Source organism: Brachionichthys hirsutus, unplaced genomic scaffold, assembly GCF_040956055.1.
Source record: "Brachionichthys hirsutus isolate HB-005 unplaced genomic scaffold, CSIRO-AGI_Bhir_v1 contig_1098, whole genome shotgun sequence".
In the NCBI taxonomy this organism is placed as follows: Eukaryota; Metazoa; Chordata; class Actinopteri; order Lophiiformes; family Brachionichthyidae; genus Brachionichthys; species Brachionichthys hirsutus.
The window spans coordinates 78208-98160 of NW_027180517.1; the positions used below are offsets into that span (position 1 = coordinate 78208).

Below are 19953 nucleotides of genomic sequence, written 5' to 3' on the forward strand. Positions count from 1 at the left end.
CATTATTTTACACCATACGCAACAATAGCACCGAGCATGATGGTGGCCATCAAAACATCACCGCGGCAACACAGAACAGAAAAAAATAGACAAGAAATGCAAATTCCAACCAGTGGAACAATTTTGTGTGTTATATAAAACACAATATAAATACCATATGTTTATTTGACTTAATTATAACCTCATTTTATAGAAGAGCTGCTTAATTACATTAGAAACAAATGTCAGCTTGATTTGTCAAACCTGTTGCATGTTAAACATGTATGAGGAAAGCTTTCACTAAACACGCCACGATGGGAGGGATAGAAGGCTGGCAGGAAAAGAACCAACCAAGTAATGAAGCAAGCGACGAAGGAGAGATCCTGTCTCAACGCCTTTCGGTCGAAAAGGTCTAAAGGACAGGAACCAGGACAGGAAGTGGACTTCAACAATATTAAAATGAAATCTGGACTCCAAGGTTCCAGACAAACACGTGAGCTATTGTCCAGTCAGCATCGGTAACGTAAGAGCTCGTAGCAATGCTGTTTAACGCAACCATTTCAACGTGGATCCAGATGGAAATAGAAGCAATACAAGAGAAGAAGAGAAGAGCAGGTGTGACTTGTTCTACAATTTTTAATGAACAACTTAAACCAACGATATTTTGGAATCAGTTTCTGTATAAACAGCAAACACGATGTTTTAAAATAAACGTCATTGTGAGCATCGATGCGAAAGGAGACAATAAAAGAGAACTACAAAATGATGCGGCCTGATCTCTGCTGAGCAGAACAGCAGTGATGGACTGCAAAGTGTTCGATGCAGGGTTGGCATGTCATAAGCTTAAGGTTACCCATAATAACGTATGTTATTGATGTATAATCAGTGTCGCAAATCTGGGTAAAGAAATCGCAAAGCAAAAGAGACACAAAACAAAAGGCAATGACAATACATCAAGGCAATATTGACACGGAGGCCTCCTCTGAAGGTCTGATGTCCCGATCCGGTCAACGTGAGCAGGCAAAGCCATAACGGAAGAACCCATCTTGGGTTTCCGGTTAAAGTCATCCTGCAAACTACCTGAGTGAGGCACCGGGTCGATTTCTTCTCCTTACTTTGCCAACAAGAGGCATAAATAGCGCTTCAATGGAGGGATTACAATTCGTGAGGTTTCAATGGTATTTCTCAGAAAATAAATTGCACAGGATTTCGTACTCCGTCTGGAAGAATTCAGCTCTCCCAGTGACGGCGTTTCACGTCAAGACATCACGTTCTGATGTCAGCAAATCACAACTAAAACTCCTGCACAAACTAGTATGTGTGTCTTTATTCTTCTACATTTTAGCTTGACGTGATTCTACAAAGAAAATTACAGACAACCGCTTCTAGAAAATATTCTACAGCATATAAACAATCAATAAAAAAGCCATGGGTTGTACAAACATGTACATATCTAGATATAATGTATTTAAAAACTTCAATCACACTACCCACAGATAGACCAAGGGATCACATGTTTTGTTCAAAGTAAAGAAGAAAACACGAACAGCGGCCTAAATGTTAAAATATTCTCAGTTGAAACTTAAGAGTCCGTCGCTCAGTGTGAGCAGAAATACTTAATGGATGCAGGAATGTGAAGCACTGGAGCCGAACGACTGGACAAATCTATCTGCCGTTACTCAGGTTTTGACTTCGGTAAAGGTTTAGCACCAGATTTCTGATTTCGTCCCGTTTCCTTCGCACCTGCTGCCGTGGAAACCAACGTTGCAGTTGTAACGGCAGGTCAAAGTGCACCACGGGGTCCTGACAGCAGAAGAAGCAGCAATGTCTCATTAGTGCTGATGTTACTGGGCTATATCGTTGAAACAAAATATGAAGCATAGAATAAGTGATTCTTGAGTTCTTTACCTGCAAAAAACTCTCAACGTATTGCAGCAGGTAAAGGCCGCAGTCACTGCTGTTGTCCTGAAGGGGAACTTTGCAGTGTGAGCTCTGCATCTGTTCTGCGTTGAATTCCCTCGACAAACCGCGACGGACCTCCCACTCGGACTCCAAGTAGCTGAAGGGCAAACACTCTTACACACACTCTGCTTAAGACGGCGGGCTTAAAAGCGCCATACTCACTCTCGTAACAGCTTAAAGACTCGCTCGTGAGGAGAACGTTTCAGGGAATCCATTACGAGAATGCACGGCCTAGAGAGAGCGAACGGGCACATCGGTCATTCACCGTTTGGATCCACAGCAGTCGCACCAGTTCTCGCTCTGATACGTCGGCATTCGCTGCTGCACATGAAAACTGTGACGAATTGTGAACTTACCTCTTGCAAATAGTTTTCTTCTTGAAGGTTTGTTCTGTGCAGCTCTACAAAGACAAAATCCAGATGAGCAGATTTGAAAGAATAATTAAAGGCCAAAAAGTGTCAATTACAGAATTTGTTCTTACCACTGGACCAGGTTTTGGGTCTTTACTTGAGTCTTCTTTAGTGTTTTCTACAAAACAGACAATCAGTCGTAACATGTGCAAATCAAGTGCTTGAGATATTCATATTAATACTGAATATTTTCCTGATGCGGATGGAGGAGACATCCATTGTTTGCTATAACACACCTGTCTCTGTGTCCCCGTGGTCTTTGTGGTTCAACAAGGGGGGGTTAGGCAGCGTCTCTGTGTTATTATCGGGGCTTTCACAGCCTTGAGTTGCCTCTTCGTCCTGTAACTCGCCCGTGCTGCTCTGGGTCTCTCCAACCTGAGCGCTTGGACCATTCTGTGCCTTAAATGCTGACTCATCCAGTCCAGGAAAGCAAATGACAACTAAATACCAATGAGCCCTAAAGAGATGATAGTAATGACATATCAAGTGACATACTAAGTATCTGCTGCACAATACAGCTCGTCATGTGCGTAAACTCACTCCTGATTCACCGGCACAAAGAGGAAGTCCTTCTTGAAGATGTCCACATGTCGTGTCCATGTCTTCACCCGTTGGTGGCGCCTCTGTCTCTGACAGCTAAGACAAACAAAAAGAATGTTTTAACAGTTTTTTCACGTGATCCTGTAGATGCAGAATAGAGCAGCAGAGCTTTATTCTCAATCTGGCTTATTCCAGGTCTGAATGCACCAACGTTTTAGGTATCATACCCAAAGTCAAGGGATATTGCCGTCTGAATTTATGTCTACTACATTTAAATTCATGTGGCAATGCTAACAATGCTAACTTACAAACACCATGTAAAACTTAGCAGACAGTCATCACAAGTCAAACTTCGTCACCAGAGAGAAGGGCTATAGTCGCTGCAGCTTCCAAACTGAAAAGGCCGAACAATAAAGTTTTGTTCAACGCCATCAGTACTCACGAGTCCTTGGCGTTGCCTTCACTGGCATTGTCCCTCCGCGTCAGCTGCTTGTAGAAGAAGCTGCTGAAGATGTGGGAGCGCTCGGTCACAGCAGCAGAAGCTTTATGGAGGAGGTATCTGGTCCAAAGTAGGGCACGAACACAATAAATCCAAAAGTGAATCTCTCGCCTTTACAAACGAGGTCAATTTGACTCGTTTCGCTTGAACGCATCACTGACTTGAGGTAAAAATCAAGGATGACGTCATTGAGGAACTGCCCACTGTCAAGGCACTGCAGGTCCTCCATTGTAACCGTTATCCCTCCTTTTATTGGTGGAGGGGGAAACTGGATCAGTCTACGCAGAGGTGGTAGAAAAAAAAAAAGATTTGATGATCAAAGTGCAGACAGACATGTTTAAGGATATCACAGTTCAGTTTAAATACAGTTGCTGCATTAAGTTCTCTTTAAAATTAAAGGTTCTCCTTTATTCAGTCACAGTTGGTTGGATGCATTGATGCTTGATCTTTTTGTTGCTGCTCCGAGTGTATCCTGCGAGGGACTCTTCATATGGGATGATGGGAGTGACTTGCCTGTGAGCTGAGCCCTTGTGTTTGTATTTGGTCCAGCTCGAGTCCGGTTTGCACATGGACACAGAGTAGGATGCTTTGGTTCTACGGTGGCACAGCGTGTATGCAGGACAGGGTTTCTCTTCTCTCTTCTGTGGGAGGAAATATATGAAATAAGAGACGTTTTAGACCTACCTGAGAAAGAATAACTGGAGTGGTTCCAAACAAAGAGAGTCCTTCTAAGATTAACCACGAGATGAAAAATGGAAAGTTTCTGCTGCCGGTTCAGTTCTATTTTGTGCTTCTGGCTTGATTTGAATATTTACTTTTTGTAAAGTATTTTGATTTTATGAGGCACTGATGGTAAAACCTTTGAGATGATCTTACCTCATGGGGCTCGTCAGCCTCTTGATCTTTGTGATCCTCCTCTGGTTTTAGCGGCGGCCCACTCACTCCTTCGGGCTTTGTTTCGACCTTTGTTTCTGGCAGTGAATCATCTTCTGGTTGGATGGGTGGTGTTATACTTCTTTCTGTGTCAGAATGTGGGCTATCCAGGTCTGTGTTAAGATGAGAATCCGGGTTCTCCAGGCTCAGAAGAGACAACAGGTTAGAGACCAATCCAGTTCTTTTAATCAGCTCTATGCTATCGGCCAGAGAAAGGACAGGACTATCAAAGTCCTCCAAGCCAGCATCTCGAGAAGGAATGCAATCCGCATCTGCAATACTGTTGAGACAGTAGAGGTCCAAGAGGGAGCGAAGCAAAGCCCCTTCCATTCCCTCCAGAGAATCTTGCAGAGTCAGCACGATGAACGGGCTCACCGTGTCTGTTGATAAAGAAATACAACAGCTTACCAAGCAATACGCTGAAGCTCAGGCTGCATTTAAAGCACTCAAAGGTTCATATGTTAAAGCAAATAACTGCTGAGTGTAAATTGAGTCTTCCATTAGAGGCCCAATCCTAATTCCTCTTTTATGCAAAAACGAGGATTATTGTCCAAAATCACACGAGAGGGGCAGGTAAGCATACATAAATACTGTATTGCCAAGTGCAACCGAGTTAAAATTAACTTGCGTCCATGTTAATGAGATATTCCTATAACGTTTAACACTTTGTTGCACTTCTTCCACTTTCACTCGTTTACACTCTGTTCACAGAGTTCTCTGACATTCTCTTTTACTACTCTGTTGGAGTCTGCTCCGGGAACACACTCCCTTTGAAGGGCAAGATGACCACTATCCCTCCATACACCGCCGAAGACGCTACCCTAAATGGCAACATGCAAAACTAGAGCCTGCTTACCAGTGTCAGTGGTTTCAGTGAGTCGGCCACACAGCTTGAAGAAGTTCTGCTGCACAGCAGCAGCACCACTTTCTGACAAGTATAGCAGGAGTGTAGCAGGAGGGAAGGGTTCCACGGCGCACTTAAATTGAAGATCCTGCAGGTCTTGCTGCTCCCAAATACTGTACCTCCTCAGGTCCTTACAATCAATCGCTAACGTCATCTCAGCTTGTTTACTAAGGTCTGGAGACAAGAGAACATTTGGTTAGCTTAGCAGCTCATAGCTTATGTATCACACTGGATTTTACTGTTGTTATGGGACATGAATCTAAATTCACAAGTCACTGCGACAATACAGCTCAGAGCTAAGAACAATATTTGAGGCATTACCTTTCAGAGGGATGATGATTTGTTTGTCTGTTAGCTGTGAAATAGCGATATAAAACTCCGTTACAATGGCTGGAATGTTGTCAGCAAATCAATTTGTGAGTTATAGAGGTTACCATGAGTTCTCCATTTGATCTCCCTCGGTGAGCTCCGCAGTGCACGGTGGAGAAGGCCACGGCCGTACAGTTGTGTTCTACTTTGGAGAACAGAGAAACACCCTCTGGAGGAAGCTCTTCTACAGCCGCCGGCACCAGCTTCAGTACACAAACATACACAGGAAGTATGGAGAGAAGGACGCAAAAAGCCACTTCACGTGGAATTGGAAAGGTCCTGATTTGGCACCATCTAGTGTCCGAACCTCAAATGACACCATACTTAACAGCAAAGCCTGCTGGTGTCTACTCTGTGCAGCACTCGGTAGTAATCAGTGCAGTAACTTTTGCCTCGTGAAAACACGCTGTTAGTATGAGAGGAAAGGAGGGTTGTGCATGATATTAAAAACACAGCCATTGTGAGTGCAGGCCTCTCTAGCAGCATGCTTTTCAAACAGAGCTTAAGTTAAAAACATCGAATCGCTTAACTCATACAGATCTATCATAAATATGACACACGGGATAATTCTGCAAACCTGCATGTCCTCTACGTCGGACGGTTCTTGCGGTTTGGCTCCTGCTTCCTGTATTAATGTTTCTTCCGCAGCAACAGCAGACCGGACCGCTGGACCGCCGTGCTGAGGAATGTCACAACTCTCGTCATCACTCGAGAGCACGACTAAAATACAAAGACGACAACCTCATCAGGCCCAGCGAGGATTGCGTTTGGGAATTACGATACTACCACTAGGAAAAACAGGCCCCGAGCATACGTCTGCCACCGATGGACACCAATATAACCCGAAATAAGGAAGCAGAATGCAGCTGGGAGGCAGCACTGGTTCGGGTTGGCACACTCACTGGGTTCAGGGTGGGCTGTTTGGGTTGTGTTGTCTTGGCTGGACGACAGACGACGTCTGCAGGCACCGCGAACCTCTCCAGTCTCCGAACTTGCACTGGTGACTGGGACCTGAGCATCTGCCGCATCGCCTCCAAGCGTGAACTCCAGAACGTTCTGATCCAGGCCCTCCAGATCGTCTCGACATTCTTCCAGACAAGCGGGCGAGGAGGCCAGGGCGCCATCTCTCCCGTCTCCTCGCGTGAGGCGAAGCACGCTCTCTCTGGAGCGCTTGGGGCCGTTGGTCCCGTTGCACTGTGACCCTGTAATCCTCCGTTTATTCTTCTGATGAGACAGAAAAGATCTTAAACTCCAGCAACCAACAGATCAACATCCTGTGGTCCACTGAAAGACAGGGACAACGTTGAGATGTCTTTAGAGTCCACAGGACATGTCTTTTCAGCACTTTTTTTTCTCAATTGCTCTCAATTTAGAGCGCGTAACACATCTTAAACCTTCCCAGCCTGTTTTCCTCTGTGCAGTTTAAAGCACTGCTTTCCTTGTGGAATCCGCAAACAACACGAGGCCAGATAAAACTGAATGGACCCATCGACTCAGTGATTGGAAGTAATTTGTCAGTAATCCGCATTTAAACCCAACACCGGCCAAACCCTTCCTTTGTTTCTTCAGTAGCCCGAATGTTGCTGCCACTGGTGTGAAGACGTAAAGCCTTAACACAAGTTAAGGCTCGGAGAATCAGACGGACAACTCGAGACAAATCGCACCAGTGCACTTCATCGTGAGAATGCGTATCCAAGTTGGGAGCTCTGTAGATCCAACAGTGATTTTTCTCACACCAAAGTCGTGTTTCCTCCCAGTGATCCGAGCATCAAGGCAGAACATTACTCTGTGTGGACATCGGCCCTCAGAGATCACATGTGGGATCAGTAAGATCGCTTGGCTTCGTCCATTTGTAAACGTGTTGGATGTCACTTTAAGCGATGTTTGAATCAACCGTGAACAGACCTCCTCCTAAGTAAGCACCAACACTGGCTACTTGGTGCTAGCGGGAAGCGCGTCACGCGACACCAGCAGTGGAAACACTGAAAAGGGTTTTCATGAAGGTTTAAAACTTAATTAGTCTCTGCAGTTGATGTTCATGCCTGGGCTACTTGCTATTCATCATTTCATTCATTTTTATGCAAAGGATGCAATCTGAGATTTATACAGGATTAATTTGAGACTTCTGCTGTATTATGGGAATGTGCACAACTAGAATTTGCTCAGATTACCATCACAAACTTTTATGGAAATGCAAATTAAGTTGCTGACATTCAAAGCTGAAGGCATGTTTACATAAACACGAGGCGCACGCCTGGACTTTTGACAGAATGGCTTGTTTGGATATGGTTTAGTCCTCGGCGATAGACTTCTGAACCTCTTTCTGTTACCATGTATGGTACTCACCAGACTGTCTCGGACTTCTTTATCTGGATCGGTCCACTTTTCTCCCATGCAAGCTGGAGAGAACTCATCGCAGCTGTTTCCATCATCGGCAGGCTCCCAGCTCACAGACAGCCCACAATCTGTGTGCGCCAAAGAAACGCGGATCACGTTTACTATGAAAATATGCAAAGTCACCTGACAAGCAAGGCTTCTACTACGTCTATGATAAATGAGAAACAGCTGACAGGGAAATAAAATTCATGTGAAAGTGAAAGACACGTTAATTGTTCCGTTTCATTTTACAGGACTAGAAGGTATAGCGAGTTTGTTTATTCCTGCAGCTCCGAGATTACGGGAACGAAAGCAAGCTGAACTTTTCGGAGGACGAGACGAGAATCACATCAGCAACCACACGTCCGTGTTTACCCACCAACAACTTCAGAAAATCTGTAGTCCTCCTTCGTGCCCAATATCACCTCTTCAATATCTTTTTCTTCATCGCCCACATGATCATCATTATTTTGTGGCCTTCTCCGGAACCGTGACCTAAAGGCATGAAATAATCAACCACCACTCTGATTATGGTTTACACTCATCATCCTTTTGCCATAAATTAGTGAGCACTTTGAATACGCTTAAAATAAACGCAAAGCAACATCTACAAACATTGTGAAATCTTTTTCTGTTTCTATCACATGTGACATCACCAAGTTTTCTTTATGGGAATAGAGTGGAGACAAAGATACAGCGATCTGAGCCAAACGCCATAAAAACAGGATTCCTCATCAAATGTACAAAACAAATAGAAAACAAAACCCTATTGAAGAATATTTTACGACTGTTTTTGTGGCTAGTTTGTTCACTAATTGCAAGAGCAACTACCTCATTGTCAGACTCTTAAAAATCAGCCCTTTTCCAATAGCAGCGGATCATCAGACGCAGTATGGATAAAGCCAAATCATCCAATAACCTTCTCATGCAAGACAGATCCATTCCCTGATTCCCTTTGATTCTGGATTTTAATTTATCTTCTGCAGCTGGTTATCTATGGGATTGTTATTGCAGAAATGCTGTCCCCATGGAAACTGCAGTGCTGCGTGGTGGCCACAGATGGAACTGATGCTCGGTTGGCCCAAGTAGAAAGTGGTGCACATTATGAGCAGCGAGCGCGAGAGATAATGATGACCACACTGGAATATCCCATCCATTAACGGCTCATCACTCCCAATAAAGATCGTTTTACCTCATCTAACATAAACTGAACATAAAGAGGAGTTCATCTGTGAGCTTTAGATCTAGATGACCAATCTTACAACATATAGACAGAATCAGAATATTTCCATTTCATTTTCAAATTAATTTATCATTACAGTAAACGGCAAATAAATCAACGACGAAAATAATCATAAGTTGCACAGTAATGTGTTTCCTGAAGTGTCAACGCTTTCCTTTACGGTTGGCTTTATACCTTCGAGACAGTAAACATGGGGTCTTCTTGCTGCCTGTCGTATTTCTTGCCATCCTGTGACAATACCGTCTGTGTCTGCAGTTCAGGGATGAGTCCCTGCAGTCGCTGAGCTCCGTCTGCGTGCTCGACACTTGTCCTCGATTTCCCAGCGTACGATTCTGTTTTATTCTCTCCATGTAAGCCTTGCCCTCTTCTGACTTCAGAATATCAGTCAGGATCAGCCGGGGCTTCCTCCTGCAGGATGAAACAAAGAGGCAATTATTCACAACCTTTCGTGAGCAGCATCTTTTCAGCAACATTTTACTGCCTCAAGGTATCCCAACGTTGAGCTCATCTACCCTTGCAGGTCAGGCTTAATGTACGCCAGCTGATCAAAAGGGAGGGGCAAGCAAGTCAGCTAGGGTCGATAAGTCATGTGCACATTCATGATAAGCTGGGCCTTCAGGCAGGGGGGCTTATAAGTTTGCTTTAAATAGTACGAAGATTTTTACAAAACCAAAGGCTGACTCAGCGATGAACAAATAAGCTCAAAGATGTGACAATTGTTCTACTAATCAAAATGGTGAATATTTCACATAAATTTCCTGTACAGTATATGCATGTAGACATTTACTAGATAAGATTCAAGATACTTTATCATTATGCAAAAATAATAAAATGCTCTAAGCCTACGCTTAGAGCATTTGAGCTCTAAGCGTAGGCTGGAAATCAATTTATAGCAGAGTTGCATCCTATGCATCCTCAGCAATGTTTATAGATTAAGACACTGAAATACACAACTAACCATAACCACTAAATGGGTTTAATTTTAAGGTCAGTGCGCCATCTTGTGGAAGTTTAAGAAATCACAATGCACTACAAAGTAAGAATTTTTATTTACAAGAAGTCCAAGTTGGAGCGGATTTTTTTTTTATGACCTTTATGACATCAGTGCAGCCTCATAGGTAGCACAGGTAGCACACCTAGCAGGCGCTAGCACAGCACAGCCAGTGTCTCCCTTGAGCCGGTCCCAAGCCCGGATAAATGCAGAAATGGCATGCAGCGGAAAACGATGCCAAAATTGGACATGCAGTCAACAGTCAACGGTGGGTGGGTAAGAGAGGCTGGAACACAACAGCTAGCGTGATCAGGGAGGCAGGTAGGAGAGGACTGGGAGTGTCTTCCAAAAGGAAAGGAGACCTGGTGGTGGAACCAGGAAGTGCAGAAGTGTATACAGGAAAAGGGTTAGCTAAGAAGAAGTGGGATGTTGCGATCTGGAAAGTGCCTTGAGATAACGTTCTGTCATGATCTGGCGCTATTAGATACAATCGAATTGAACTGAATTGAAGGTGAGCAGGAGTAAGACAGAGAGACAACACTTCGACTGTTTGGACATGTCCAGAGGAGAGACAGGGACTATATCGGTGGAAGGATGTTGAGGCTGGAACTGCCATGGAGCAGGTCTAGAGGGTCATTTGTGAGTTTCGACTAATGGGTCCAACATCGCCTAGCTGTTTTGGTTCATAAAGTCTGCGGTCTGGGTCCACTTACCTGCACATTTCCAACGTGAACTTGGCCGCAGGATTGTGACCAAACAATATGGATCCATTTCTACAGTGTGAATCACAATGTCTGTGTTTCCGATCTGAAAATTCTGTCCAAGAAACCTGTTTGAGGGAAAAGAACAATGTGAGAAACAGCTACCATAGTGCACGTGTCCAGAGACAACCCAAAGATATGTTAATGTACCTTTTTGTCAAGTGTCCCGATCTCTGATGAAACACACGTCATGGGAATTCTGAAGGGGCTCTCCATCTGAAATTCATAATGAATTACCATGCTAGCATTTAATGGGTTGCAAGTACATTTCCCAACATGTGCAAATACAGCAAGTGAAACAGTACAAGTGTAGTCAGGGCTCTTAAGGGAACCTTTCATTATACATTAGCAGCATACGTAGGTCAGTACAGTTTGTCATTCAAATTGGTAAGCGCCGAAACAACGGGCAGGTAACTGAGTCAGCATCAGCCAGACTGGAATTTGCCACTTGATCGGTTTTCCGTCACAAAACCAGCTGAAGTCCTTCAAATTTCCGAGCATTGATGGCACATCACAATCCCTCAAGCAAGTAATGAATCGCATTTCCCGAAATGCCTTGAGCTTGTTCTGAGTAACGTTCTAAGTACCGGTAATGTGATTACCATCAAAGAAAATGTGATTAAAAAAGACCTTTAAAAGAAGGTGTAAACAATTATGGGACCCCACCCTTTTACTGATCTGCTTCTAAATTCAATGGTTCCTCCTTTGGGATAATGTCCTTCATTTCATCCATTAAGCAGTTTAAGTATCATTGACAGAAAGTTATAAAAATAAAAATAAAAAAAAGAACTACCTCACAATGCTCTAAAAAGTGTGGAGCCCAAATTTTGAGGGGCTCTTCCATGTCAGTCATAACTGTGACTCAGTACAGTGCATACCTACACCAAGTCCAAACAATCACACACTTTGTATACAACATGTATACAACAAATATTACTGAAGTATCAGGATGAAACAATAACAAAACCTAGTTATGATGTACATAATCAGAAATGCATATTGCACAAATATAGGTCATACATACCAATTTATCCTTGTCAACAGTAAAAGGCATCGTTACGGCTCTTTGATGGTCCATCATGGTCTGAAATTCTGTGCGACAACACGAACACTGCAAGAAACAAAAACAAAATTATTTTACAAAGTACATTTTACAGGATTGAACAACGTCTGTCCATTTCCATGAGTCGCAACATGTGATCCAAAGAAAGTATGTCCCGTATAGTTGGATGAATGAATGAATTTCAAACAAAATTGATTCACATGTTGGTGGGAAAAAGGATATTTTGGAAACATGTTACTCAAGTGAAAATAATCATGAGAAAGAAAAGTACACGTCGGTAAAGGAATGGGAGATATGCAGTAGGTGGCCCCCTTCTCTGGTTGTTGTCAGATGAAAAACAAAAACGGTAAAAAAAATTAAATAAAATCAAGACAAAGCTGCTGGTGGGTACAGAGCATGCAGAGTCTTAAAAAATGGGTATGTGGCCAAAAAAAGGAGTCGCACCGCTTGACTTTAAAGGATGGCGAGTCTCTGAAACATCACAATACAAAAACCTGTTTCCAAAAATAGCGGGCCAATCTAATTAACAGTGTGCAACAATGTGCAAATCACTGACGACCCCCCATATGCATTTTAAAATAGCACATAAATTTGACAAAATTTTGTCCGAACAGAACAGGTTCAAAAAATTGCATCCTCATTTAGAATTCGATACACATATAAAAGAAAGTCCGTTATTTTAACAACACTGTAACTGTTTGGGAGCTGAGGAGAACTGCTATAATTCTGAAAGTGGAATGCTTTCTGATTGACTGATGTAGGATTTCAGGAGTAACGGAGTTCAAGGTCACCTTTGTTATAGTTTACATTCAATAATGCAACAACAACGTTAACAAGTAGGGAATGCAAACCAGGAATGCATCATGACACAAGGCAGTGTTCCCTTCCACATTAATCCATGTTAAATGAGCTCGAGCCCACTGAAAGCAACGTTTCTGGATCCGGTTTCTATATGATGTTCTCTTTCAAAGACGGTGGCTTCTGGAATCAGCCGTGGACTCTTAACTGTTTTAATGCAGCTATGTCCGCTACAGAAGGGAGTCGGTTTTTTCTAGCCGCGCCATCTGAGGGTCTTGAAGATCACGGCCATCCAATGTCGGATTGCAGCCTTATCCCTTTCTTCAGGTTCTCTGGCTTTCAATGACATCGTGACTCCACAGATTCTCCTGCCAGCACCATCTTTTAAAAAGTGTCTTTTGTTCAAGTCTTACGCTGAAAATGTCCCAACTTTTTTTTTGAAACATGATGCCGACATAATTTTAAATAAAGGTATAGATCTTTAGTAAATAATGAAACTTTTCATTTTCATCACTTACTATGAGGTATTTGTGCTATTTTGAACGAAGTACGAGATGTCAATGCTTATTAAATCATGCATTCTGTTTACATTTTACACATCCTCACAACTTTGGGGGACAGGTTTGTAGATACGCTGTTTTTTTATCTTGAAATGTCACGACATCAGGTTAAGTCTCTTCTAAATTACTGTATTAAAAAATACAATTAAAGATTTGTTATTTTTGTTTGCCTGCCATCACGTTACCAACCGGGTAAAATATTCAAGTTTGCTCTCTGCACAATTGAACAAATGAGAACACAACGATGTCTACTCAAAGCCTACAAAGGAAAAAGATTATAACCGCAAACAAAACGTTCTAGCGCAAAGCCCCGCACCGTTCCTGGACGTTGCAGAAACTTAACAACCTCATTACCCACCGATAATAATAACCTAAAGGAGCTAGCAACGTTGACATTCATGTTAGCTCAGATTGGGCAAAATGCTAGCTAGACCTAAGAGAAGTAAAGCTTACCCTACGCTCGGGCTTCAAAGGCCATTGAGGAGAAATTAACCAGAATATACACAGCTATTTTTAACGACATTCTTTTAACTGCAACATTGCAAAAATCTTAATACACATTTTCTGGAGTCTGATTCTACACGGCTGCTATCAGAAGCTTCAATATTCCTTAGCTACATCCGGTGCACACCGGAAGAGAAACAGGCTAATCGCGAAGACCACAAAGAAGAGCTTCCTTTGTGCCACAGGGGTCACGCTTTAACGCGATCTATCGCCGGTCAGGTCAATTAATTTTATAGATATGTGGTCTGACAGAAAATAACGCTGAGGGGAACAATTATAAGTACCGGTACTTAGTATTATTACTATAATACACTCCAAATATTCATTGTAATCTCCCAGATTTAATAATCCATATCTGAATTCAGTTGTATTTATTATAGTGTCGGTTTGTTAATGCCTGGTGCATTTATTGATATTAACTAAATATTATTTGAATATCCCTTCTCACAATGTTGTAAAAATGTTAACACAAATCAGCATCCATATCTGAATTCACCTTAAAATTTCAATCAACATTCTCCATCACTCTGCACGTTGACCCGAGGTACTTGAAGTCCTCGACTTTACCTCAGACTCCATAATTAATTTTAATAGCCGTGCACCCCAAATAACTCTGGTGCCATTTATGGTCAGAAAGAGAAAGTCAAAGTTTGAAAAATCCTAAGTGACCTTTTGGCATTTAATTAAATATTCCTGCCATTGCCTACATAATGAAGAACACCTCTCCTCTTTTTCAGCCAAGCCCACTCCATTAAGCACCAATTATTTACCTGTGAGCAGCTTTCTTTGAACAGGAAGGAGTGAGAAATAAATCTCCCTGTAGTCCCCAAAATCCACTTTCAATTGAAGGGGGCATTCTTTACAGCTTTATTTTGAACCGGTTTATTTAGGATCTTTAAATATCATACTCACACTGTAAAAAGAACCACTGCTAAAGCACTGTAGTGTACAGGCGAGTCGAAACACTGATTTGACACACACGCTGGAGATGAAAGTAAACCAAAATCAATGATCCACGTAATAATTTATTATCAGACATTTTTACTGAAACTTACAGCTTCTTTTCTCCTTATTCAACGTACTTTTCTGAAGTATGCGGTCCAATATTCAAACACTATTTGAAATCAAAACCTCCATGAATTAAACTCTGTAAATATTTTCACGATACAGCAGTTTCTCTTACATTTTTATATTCAATATATACACATAGACGGCATTTAAATTAAAACAGTTTCATTCAGAAAGAAGAGAGAAGCTCAACTTCACACAGAAAACAGGAAATTACCAGTCATCCATAACATTACAAGTTGTTGCTTTTTTTTTTTTACAATTATTAGCATGGGAACAAATAAAACCGCTAGCGAGTTGACTTAAGGAATGATATGTGGCTGAATTTGTTCAGCGTATACACCAGTGGAGTTAGATATTTAACTGCTTCATGTGGATGAGAGCATCAGTTTCGTAAACAAATATCGAACCAATAATGTGATCAAGCCGTCACAGTTCACTTAACAAGACCCCACAAAACACAAACATTCACCAAAAGGATCTAAGAGGACAGAAAGAATGTCGATGGTCAGGACTTAGTCCATCCGGATCTTCTGATTTGTCATCCTGTAGATGATGCTGTCATATCCTGGATCCATGTTCCACAGGTTATAAGATATGACGATCACAGCCAGGGCCAGAATAAGCATCAGCCACAGCACAATGTTGAAGATGACAGCGTACTGGAAATTATACTTGTAGGCCAGGTTGTAAAGGCCAGAGCTACCCTGGAAAAGATTCACATCAAGAAAGGAAGCCGGGTTGGTTAAGAATATCGGTTTCCCTCATACGACCATGTCTGTGTGAGGAAACGGCTTCAATAAACAAACGGAAAATACGTAAATGTAATCTTTGGTCCGTTCCTTGACAGCCAACTTTTAATGTGCACATTTCTCTTGTGCAATCTTCAATCCAGCTCGTAACTACTTCAAATGACACATGCAAAAAAGGCAGTGTAGTAATAGTAACGGTGATAGTAATAGCAGTAGAGGGGTATGATTTCAGTACGTGTTGGCATCGTTAGACCACTTTATTGTTCCTGCTGAAACATAACGCACTATATTCATGAGCTGTAATCTAAATACTAGCTAACTATTTATAATAAATTATAGAGTAGATTTTGTGCCTGAATTGTGTGATAATTTCTCAGTTAGGACACTCGATAAATCCGTAAACCGCTCATGAAAAGGTCTGCCTCCAACTTACGGTCCTTTTGGTTTCCAGAATCGAACGGGACTTCCTGGTCAAAGGAACCTCAAAGGTCTTCACTGTAACAACCTCCACCACAGCACTGTTGCCATAGAGACCATACATATCTTCACCTAGCTAGAAAAGGACAAAGACAATGACATTAAATAATTGATCACATTATCTTTAATAATATCCATTATGCCTTTCCCCTTACTTTCTGAAGGACAGAAGCAAGAATGGCGGTGGCATCTCGATACTGAGGAGATTCCGGGCCATAGATCCTTCTGAGCTCCTCCAGGCCGGACAATTCCAGGGAGTACACGTCCGGAGAATGGTCCTTTGCCAAATGCTTGTGCCTCTGAAGCTACAACATGCAAAGGACAGAGATATCTGAGCCACAACGCGCGTTCTATCCTCATCGATCCTTTCATAAAACCAGGGTTACTCACGAGACTTGTGATATCGTGCAGAACTTGGACCTCAGACAGGAAGAGCAAATCGGCCTGGAAAGGAAGCCAGAGGTAAGAGAGGAGAGAACTGACTCCCACTTCACAAATCTCAAGAAACAAAGACTGATAAATTGTACCAACTACCTCCAGTGAGTTCTATGTTAATGATATGAGAACATGCATTCGAACACCTCATAGTGGGAACGGCATAACCGTGACACAGGATAGCATCATCTTCCGGTTTAAATCAGTCATGATGGCTGTTATACGAGGTATTTAAGGCCTGTATGGCCTCGCGTTGTTGGGTGCTACGCTGCTGTAGGAAACCAACTTCTGCATTTCTGCTGAGGGAGTTGAGTGGCAGGGAGGTCAGCACCGAGCCGTCCTGGGACAGACGAGCTCGGATCTGCTGCAAGGTCACCGGCAGGTCCTCAAACACGGCATTGGCCTTGCCCAGCATATACAACCTCTGAGACACAACAGATGAAATATTCACCACTGAGCACCTCAAAGGGGATAAGAGAAGTGGCAAATATGTACTGTTTGGTCTGGGTGCATTCTTCATCACCTCCTCACTCGGGGCCAGCTGCAGCACTACAGGGGTGTCCTCAGCAAACAGAGAATGGACCGTCTCTGCAACACTATCCAAGGTGAAGGGCACTGGCTGCAGGGAAGGAGACACGCTGACTAAACAAAGCCAAATAACATAGCAAGGCATTATATCTAATGCACAAAGCTAAAGAGACCCTCATTATTCTGCCACTACTCTTTCACTGTATATAATGCAGTGTCCTATATACTTCATTTTAATTACGCTTTTTTATATTGCTTAGATAATCTAGTTTGCTTTTAATGTTTTTCTTTGAGTAGAACCAAATATATTTATTTCCCAACGTTTTATGGCGTTTTAATTATTCCAATAATGACTAAAAACTTTAAATAGCAAAATGAGGCATCGACGTATGTCTTGGCCCAACACAGCTTCCAGTAATGTGTGACTGACCCCGAAGGCCCGGATCAGTGCGGACTCACATTCTCCAAGGGATAGGAAGCCACACTCTGAGGCAGGTCGAGCTCCTCGACCCCTCTCACCACGACCAGCACATTAGCCCGGGGACGCTGAAACAACGGACCAGCTCGGAGGCCCGGCCAGGACAGATCCTGTACAAAAGGAAAAGACACACGTTAGCACAGTCCACAAGCTTGAGTCCGGAGGAGCCATTTCTTTTTTCACATTACCTCTTGAACAGAGAAACCCATGGTTAAAGCCACCAGGTCAGGGATCTTCTCTCCAGAAATAGGCCAGTCTCCTTTCTGGAAGGATACAAACTCGGGAGCCTGCAGCACCGTCAGACTGTCTCCATGTACACCTGTGAGAAATACGAAAGCATGTCACGATGAAAAAGTGGGAAATAATGTCACAAAAAAAACAATATTCTCAAATCAGCAGACGAGCAAAATATTTCTTATTATTATTAGTGTCGTATAAATTCTGTGTTGGGTGAAAACATTGAGTTACCACTTTTTAACAGCCCTTTTTCCTATTTATCCAGTAGAAGGATTTTCTGCCTCATAACTTTTTAGGTTAGGTTATGTTCTGACCAGGGAATCCCTATAAAGGAGAATGAAGAAGTAGTATTCATATATTTATATATTCCATACCAAGCTAGTTGAAATGTTTGGTCTTTGATATATGTTATTCATTTCACAACAGAAGGCAACAATATCCCATAAGTGAAATCTTTTACTATTAACTACTGAGTGAAGTATTTTTTTTTTTTTTCTGATGTGGCATATTATTAATAAAATAAAGAGGAGGTGGACATTTCCTTAAATAGAGACATTATGGAACCAATACAATTAGCTTTATAAATAAAGTGCGTGACTGCAGAAATATATAATCACAGGATTTAAATTGAAGATATTATCTTAAATTGTTTTGGTAGTTTGTTTCATATGAAATAACTTTTAACGGTCATTTTTCATTCTTCTTTAACGGTACCAAAAGCAAAAACTAAGATAACCAAAAATAACAAAACATAAAACGTAGAGCAGTGAGCGCTTACCTCAGGTTACACAACCAGTAATTACTCCCCATTAGCATTGACGACACTAATAATTCAGGGGTGGGAACGAGTCAAGTCTGTGAAGGAACACTCACACACTCAGGCTTCCATTGGCTTTCGGTTAGGGCTCATCACGCGCCACAACCGGATCATCCTGATCCAGAATCATGAGCTATGAGAAGGCAAACTAAGACTAGTTCTTACATTCTGGGCATGTACCGTTTTTATATGGTTATCGAAGGCCTCTGTGTGGCGATGGTGAATCTGAACTCGTTTCTGATGCGGCAGCGGACAGATATGCATATTCTGATGTAGTCAAACACGTCAGTCTGTTGTTTATACCTCGGTTACATCAGAACCAGAATCAGAATCAGGTGTTTATTGTCAATGAGGGTTCACAGACTAGGAATTCCTCTCGGTGAAGTCGTGCTACATGTAACAGTAATGACTAAATACAACCACGAAGCAGCTCCGTGGAGGGAAGCACAACTCGTGATGATGATCATTTGAGAGGAACAGCCTTTTTTTTTTGCAGCCTGTCACGTGACAGAAGACCTAGTGCGAATTTGTAACCAGCTGCTGGGAAGCAGAGATGTGCTTTTGAATAAATCTTCTATTTTAAAGAACCATAACACCATGACAGATTTCTAGATGGGAAATCCAACACAATTTCTGACGTTATTGCAGCTTGTCAGCGCGGTAATAAACTTACACTATAGTGTTCGGCTGTTGGTATATCACGCTGTACAAGCTATCGAGTAGAAGCAGTACAGCTTTAATACGTCTAACATTCAAACCGATCTTTATAAAGTGGAAAGATACAGTTCTGACATTTTATCAATAACATAGCGACGTTCCGGGACAGGGCAGCCAGTTACCGAACGCAAATGCTGCAGATACGCGACTCTATTGTTGAATTTATGCGGATAAAAATTCAAGGAGGTGAATTGTGACCGATAATATTGTTATCTTACCGGTTGTTAAAAGGAGGTAAAGGACAAACGCCGCAGAGAAAACGGCGTCCATCGTTCGAAAATTTGTCAGCGCCATCTTTCTTTTTGCGATAGTAGCGGTCAGCTGACCTGACGTCACCGTGCCGCAAAGGATGACGGGACAAAAGCAGACGGGACTACCGGAAGCCAGGATCAGCATCCGGACTCAGAGAACTAGTTTCCTTCGCATTTTATTTATGTATTTATTTTCGAATGTGTTAAAGCAAGAACTAACGTGAAATTAAAGTGTATTTCTGTTCTTGGAGTGAAACTGATGATTTAAAGCTATGTACATGGTTATCAAAATTCAAAACAT

General features: G+C 42.3%; 2 protein-coding genes across 2 annotated transcripts; both read right to left on the bottom strand.

The window, feature by feature from the left end:
- Positions 1 to 699: 699 nt before the first annotated feature.
- On the bottom strand, positions 700 to 12048 carry LOC137915791 (sentrin-specific protease 7-like). Its single transcript, XM_068758910.1, has 23 exons — positions 11992 to 12048; positions 11118 to 11183; positions 10920 to 11035; positions 9390 to 9623; positions 8352 to 8467; positions 7943 to 8061; positions 7648 to 7650; positions 6499 to 6820; positions 6174 to 6316; positions 5662 to 5799; positions 5549 to 5582; positions 5180 to 5401; positions 4267 to 4703; positions 3900 to 4031; positions 3552 to 3688; positions 3334 to 3450; positions 2892 to 2987; positions 2588 to 2808; positions 2423 to 2469; positions 2298 to 2341; positions 2104 to 2172; positions 1888 to 2038; positions 700 to 1782 (listed from the first exon to the last, which is right to left on the bottom strand). Exons 1-23 carry the CDS (start codon positions 12046 to 12048, stop codon positions 1645 to 1647), a joined length of 3159 nt encoding a protein of 1052 aa, XP_068615011.1. The 3' UTR covers positions 700 to 1644.
- A 2862-nt stretch (positions 12049 to 14910) lies between these two features.
- On the bottom strand, positions 14911 to 19710 carry LOC137915788 (renin receptor-like). The gene is made up of 9 exons (XM_068758907.1): positions 19620 to 19710; positions 17819 to 17949; positions 17612 to 17740; positions 17148 to 17243; positions 16911 to 17048; positions 16580 to 16633; positions 16345 to 16494; positions 16146 to 16265; positions 14911 to 15667 (listed from the first exon to the last, which is right to left on the bottom strand). Exons 1-9 carry the CDS (start codon positions 19693 to 19695, stop codon positions 15476 to 15478), a joined length of 1086 nt encoding a protein of 361 aa, XP_068615008.1. The 5' UTR covers positions 19696 to 19710; the 3' UTR covers positions 14911 to 15475.
- Positions 19711 to 19953: the final 243 nt, after the last annotated feature.

Excerpts from the sequence above, each read along its gene's own strand:
- LOC137915791 (XM_068758910.1), bottom strand. The coding sequence starts at position 12,048 with ATGATGGACCATCAAAGAGCCGTAACGATGCCTTTTACTGTTGACAAG. Across the intron at positions 11,036-11,117 it reads TCGGGACACTTGACAAAAAG|GTTTCTTGGACAGAATTTTC; the intron begins GTACATTAACAT and ends TCCCTCAAACAG. Across the intron at positions 4,032-4,266 it reads AGGCTGACGAGCCCCATGAG|AAGAGAGAAGAGAAACCCTG; the intron begins GTAAGATCATCT and ends TTCCTCCCACAG.
- LOC137915788 (XM_068758907.1), bottom strand. The coding sequence starts at position 19,695 with ATGGCGCTGACAAATTTTCGAACGATGGACGCCGTTTTCTCTGCGGCG. Across the intron at positions 17,950-19,619 it reads TTACCTCCTTTTAACAACCG|GTGTACATGGAGACAGTCTG; the intron begins GTAAGATAACAA and ends TATTTCTCACAG. Across the intron at positions 15,668-16,145 it reads TTCTGGAAACCAAAAGGACC|GGTAGCTCTGGCCTTTACAA; the intron begins GTAAGTTGGAGG and ends AATCTTTTCCAG.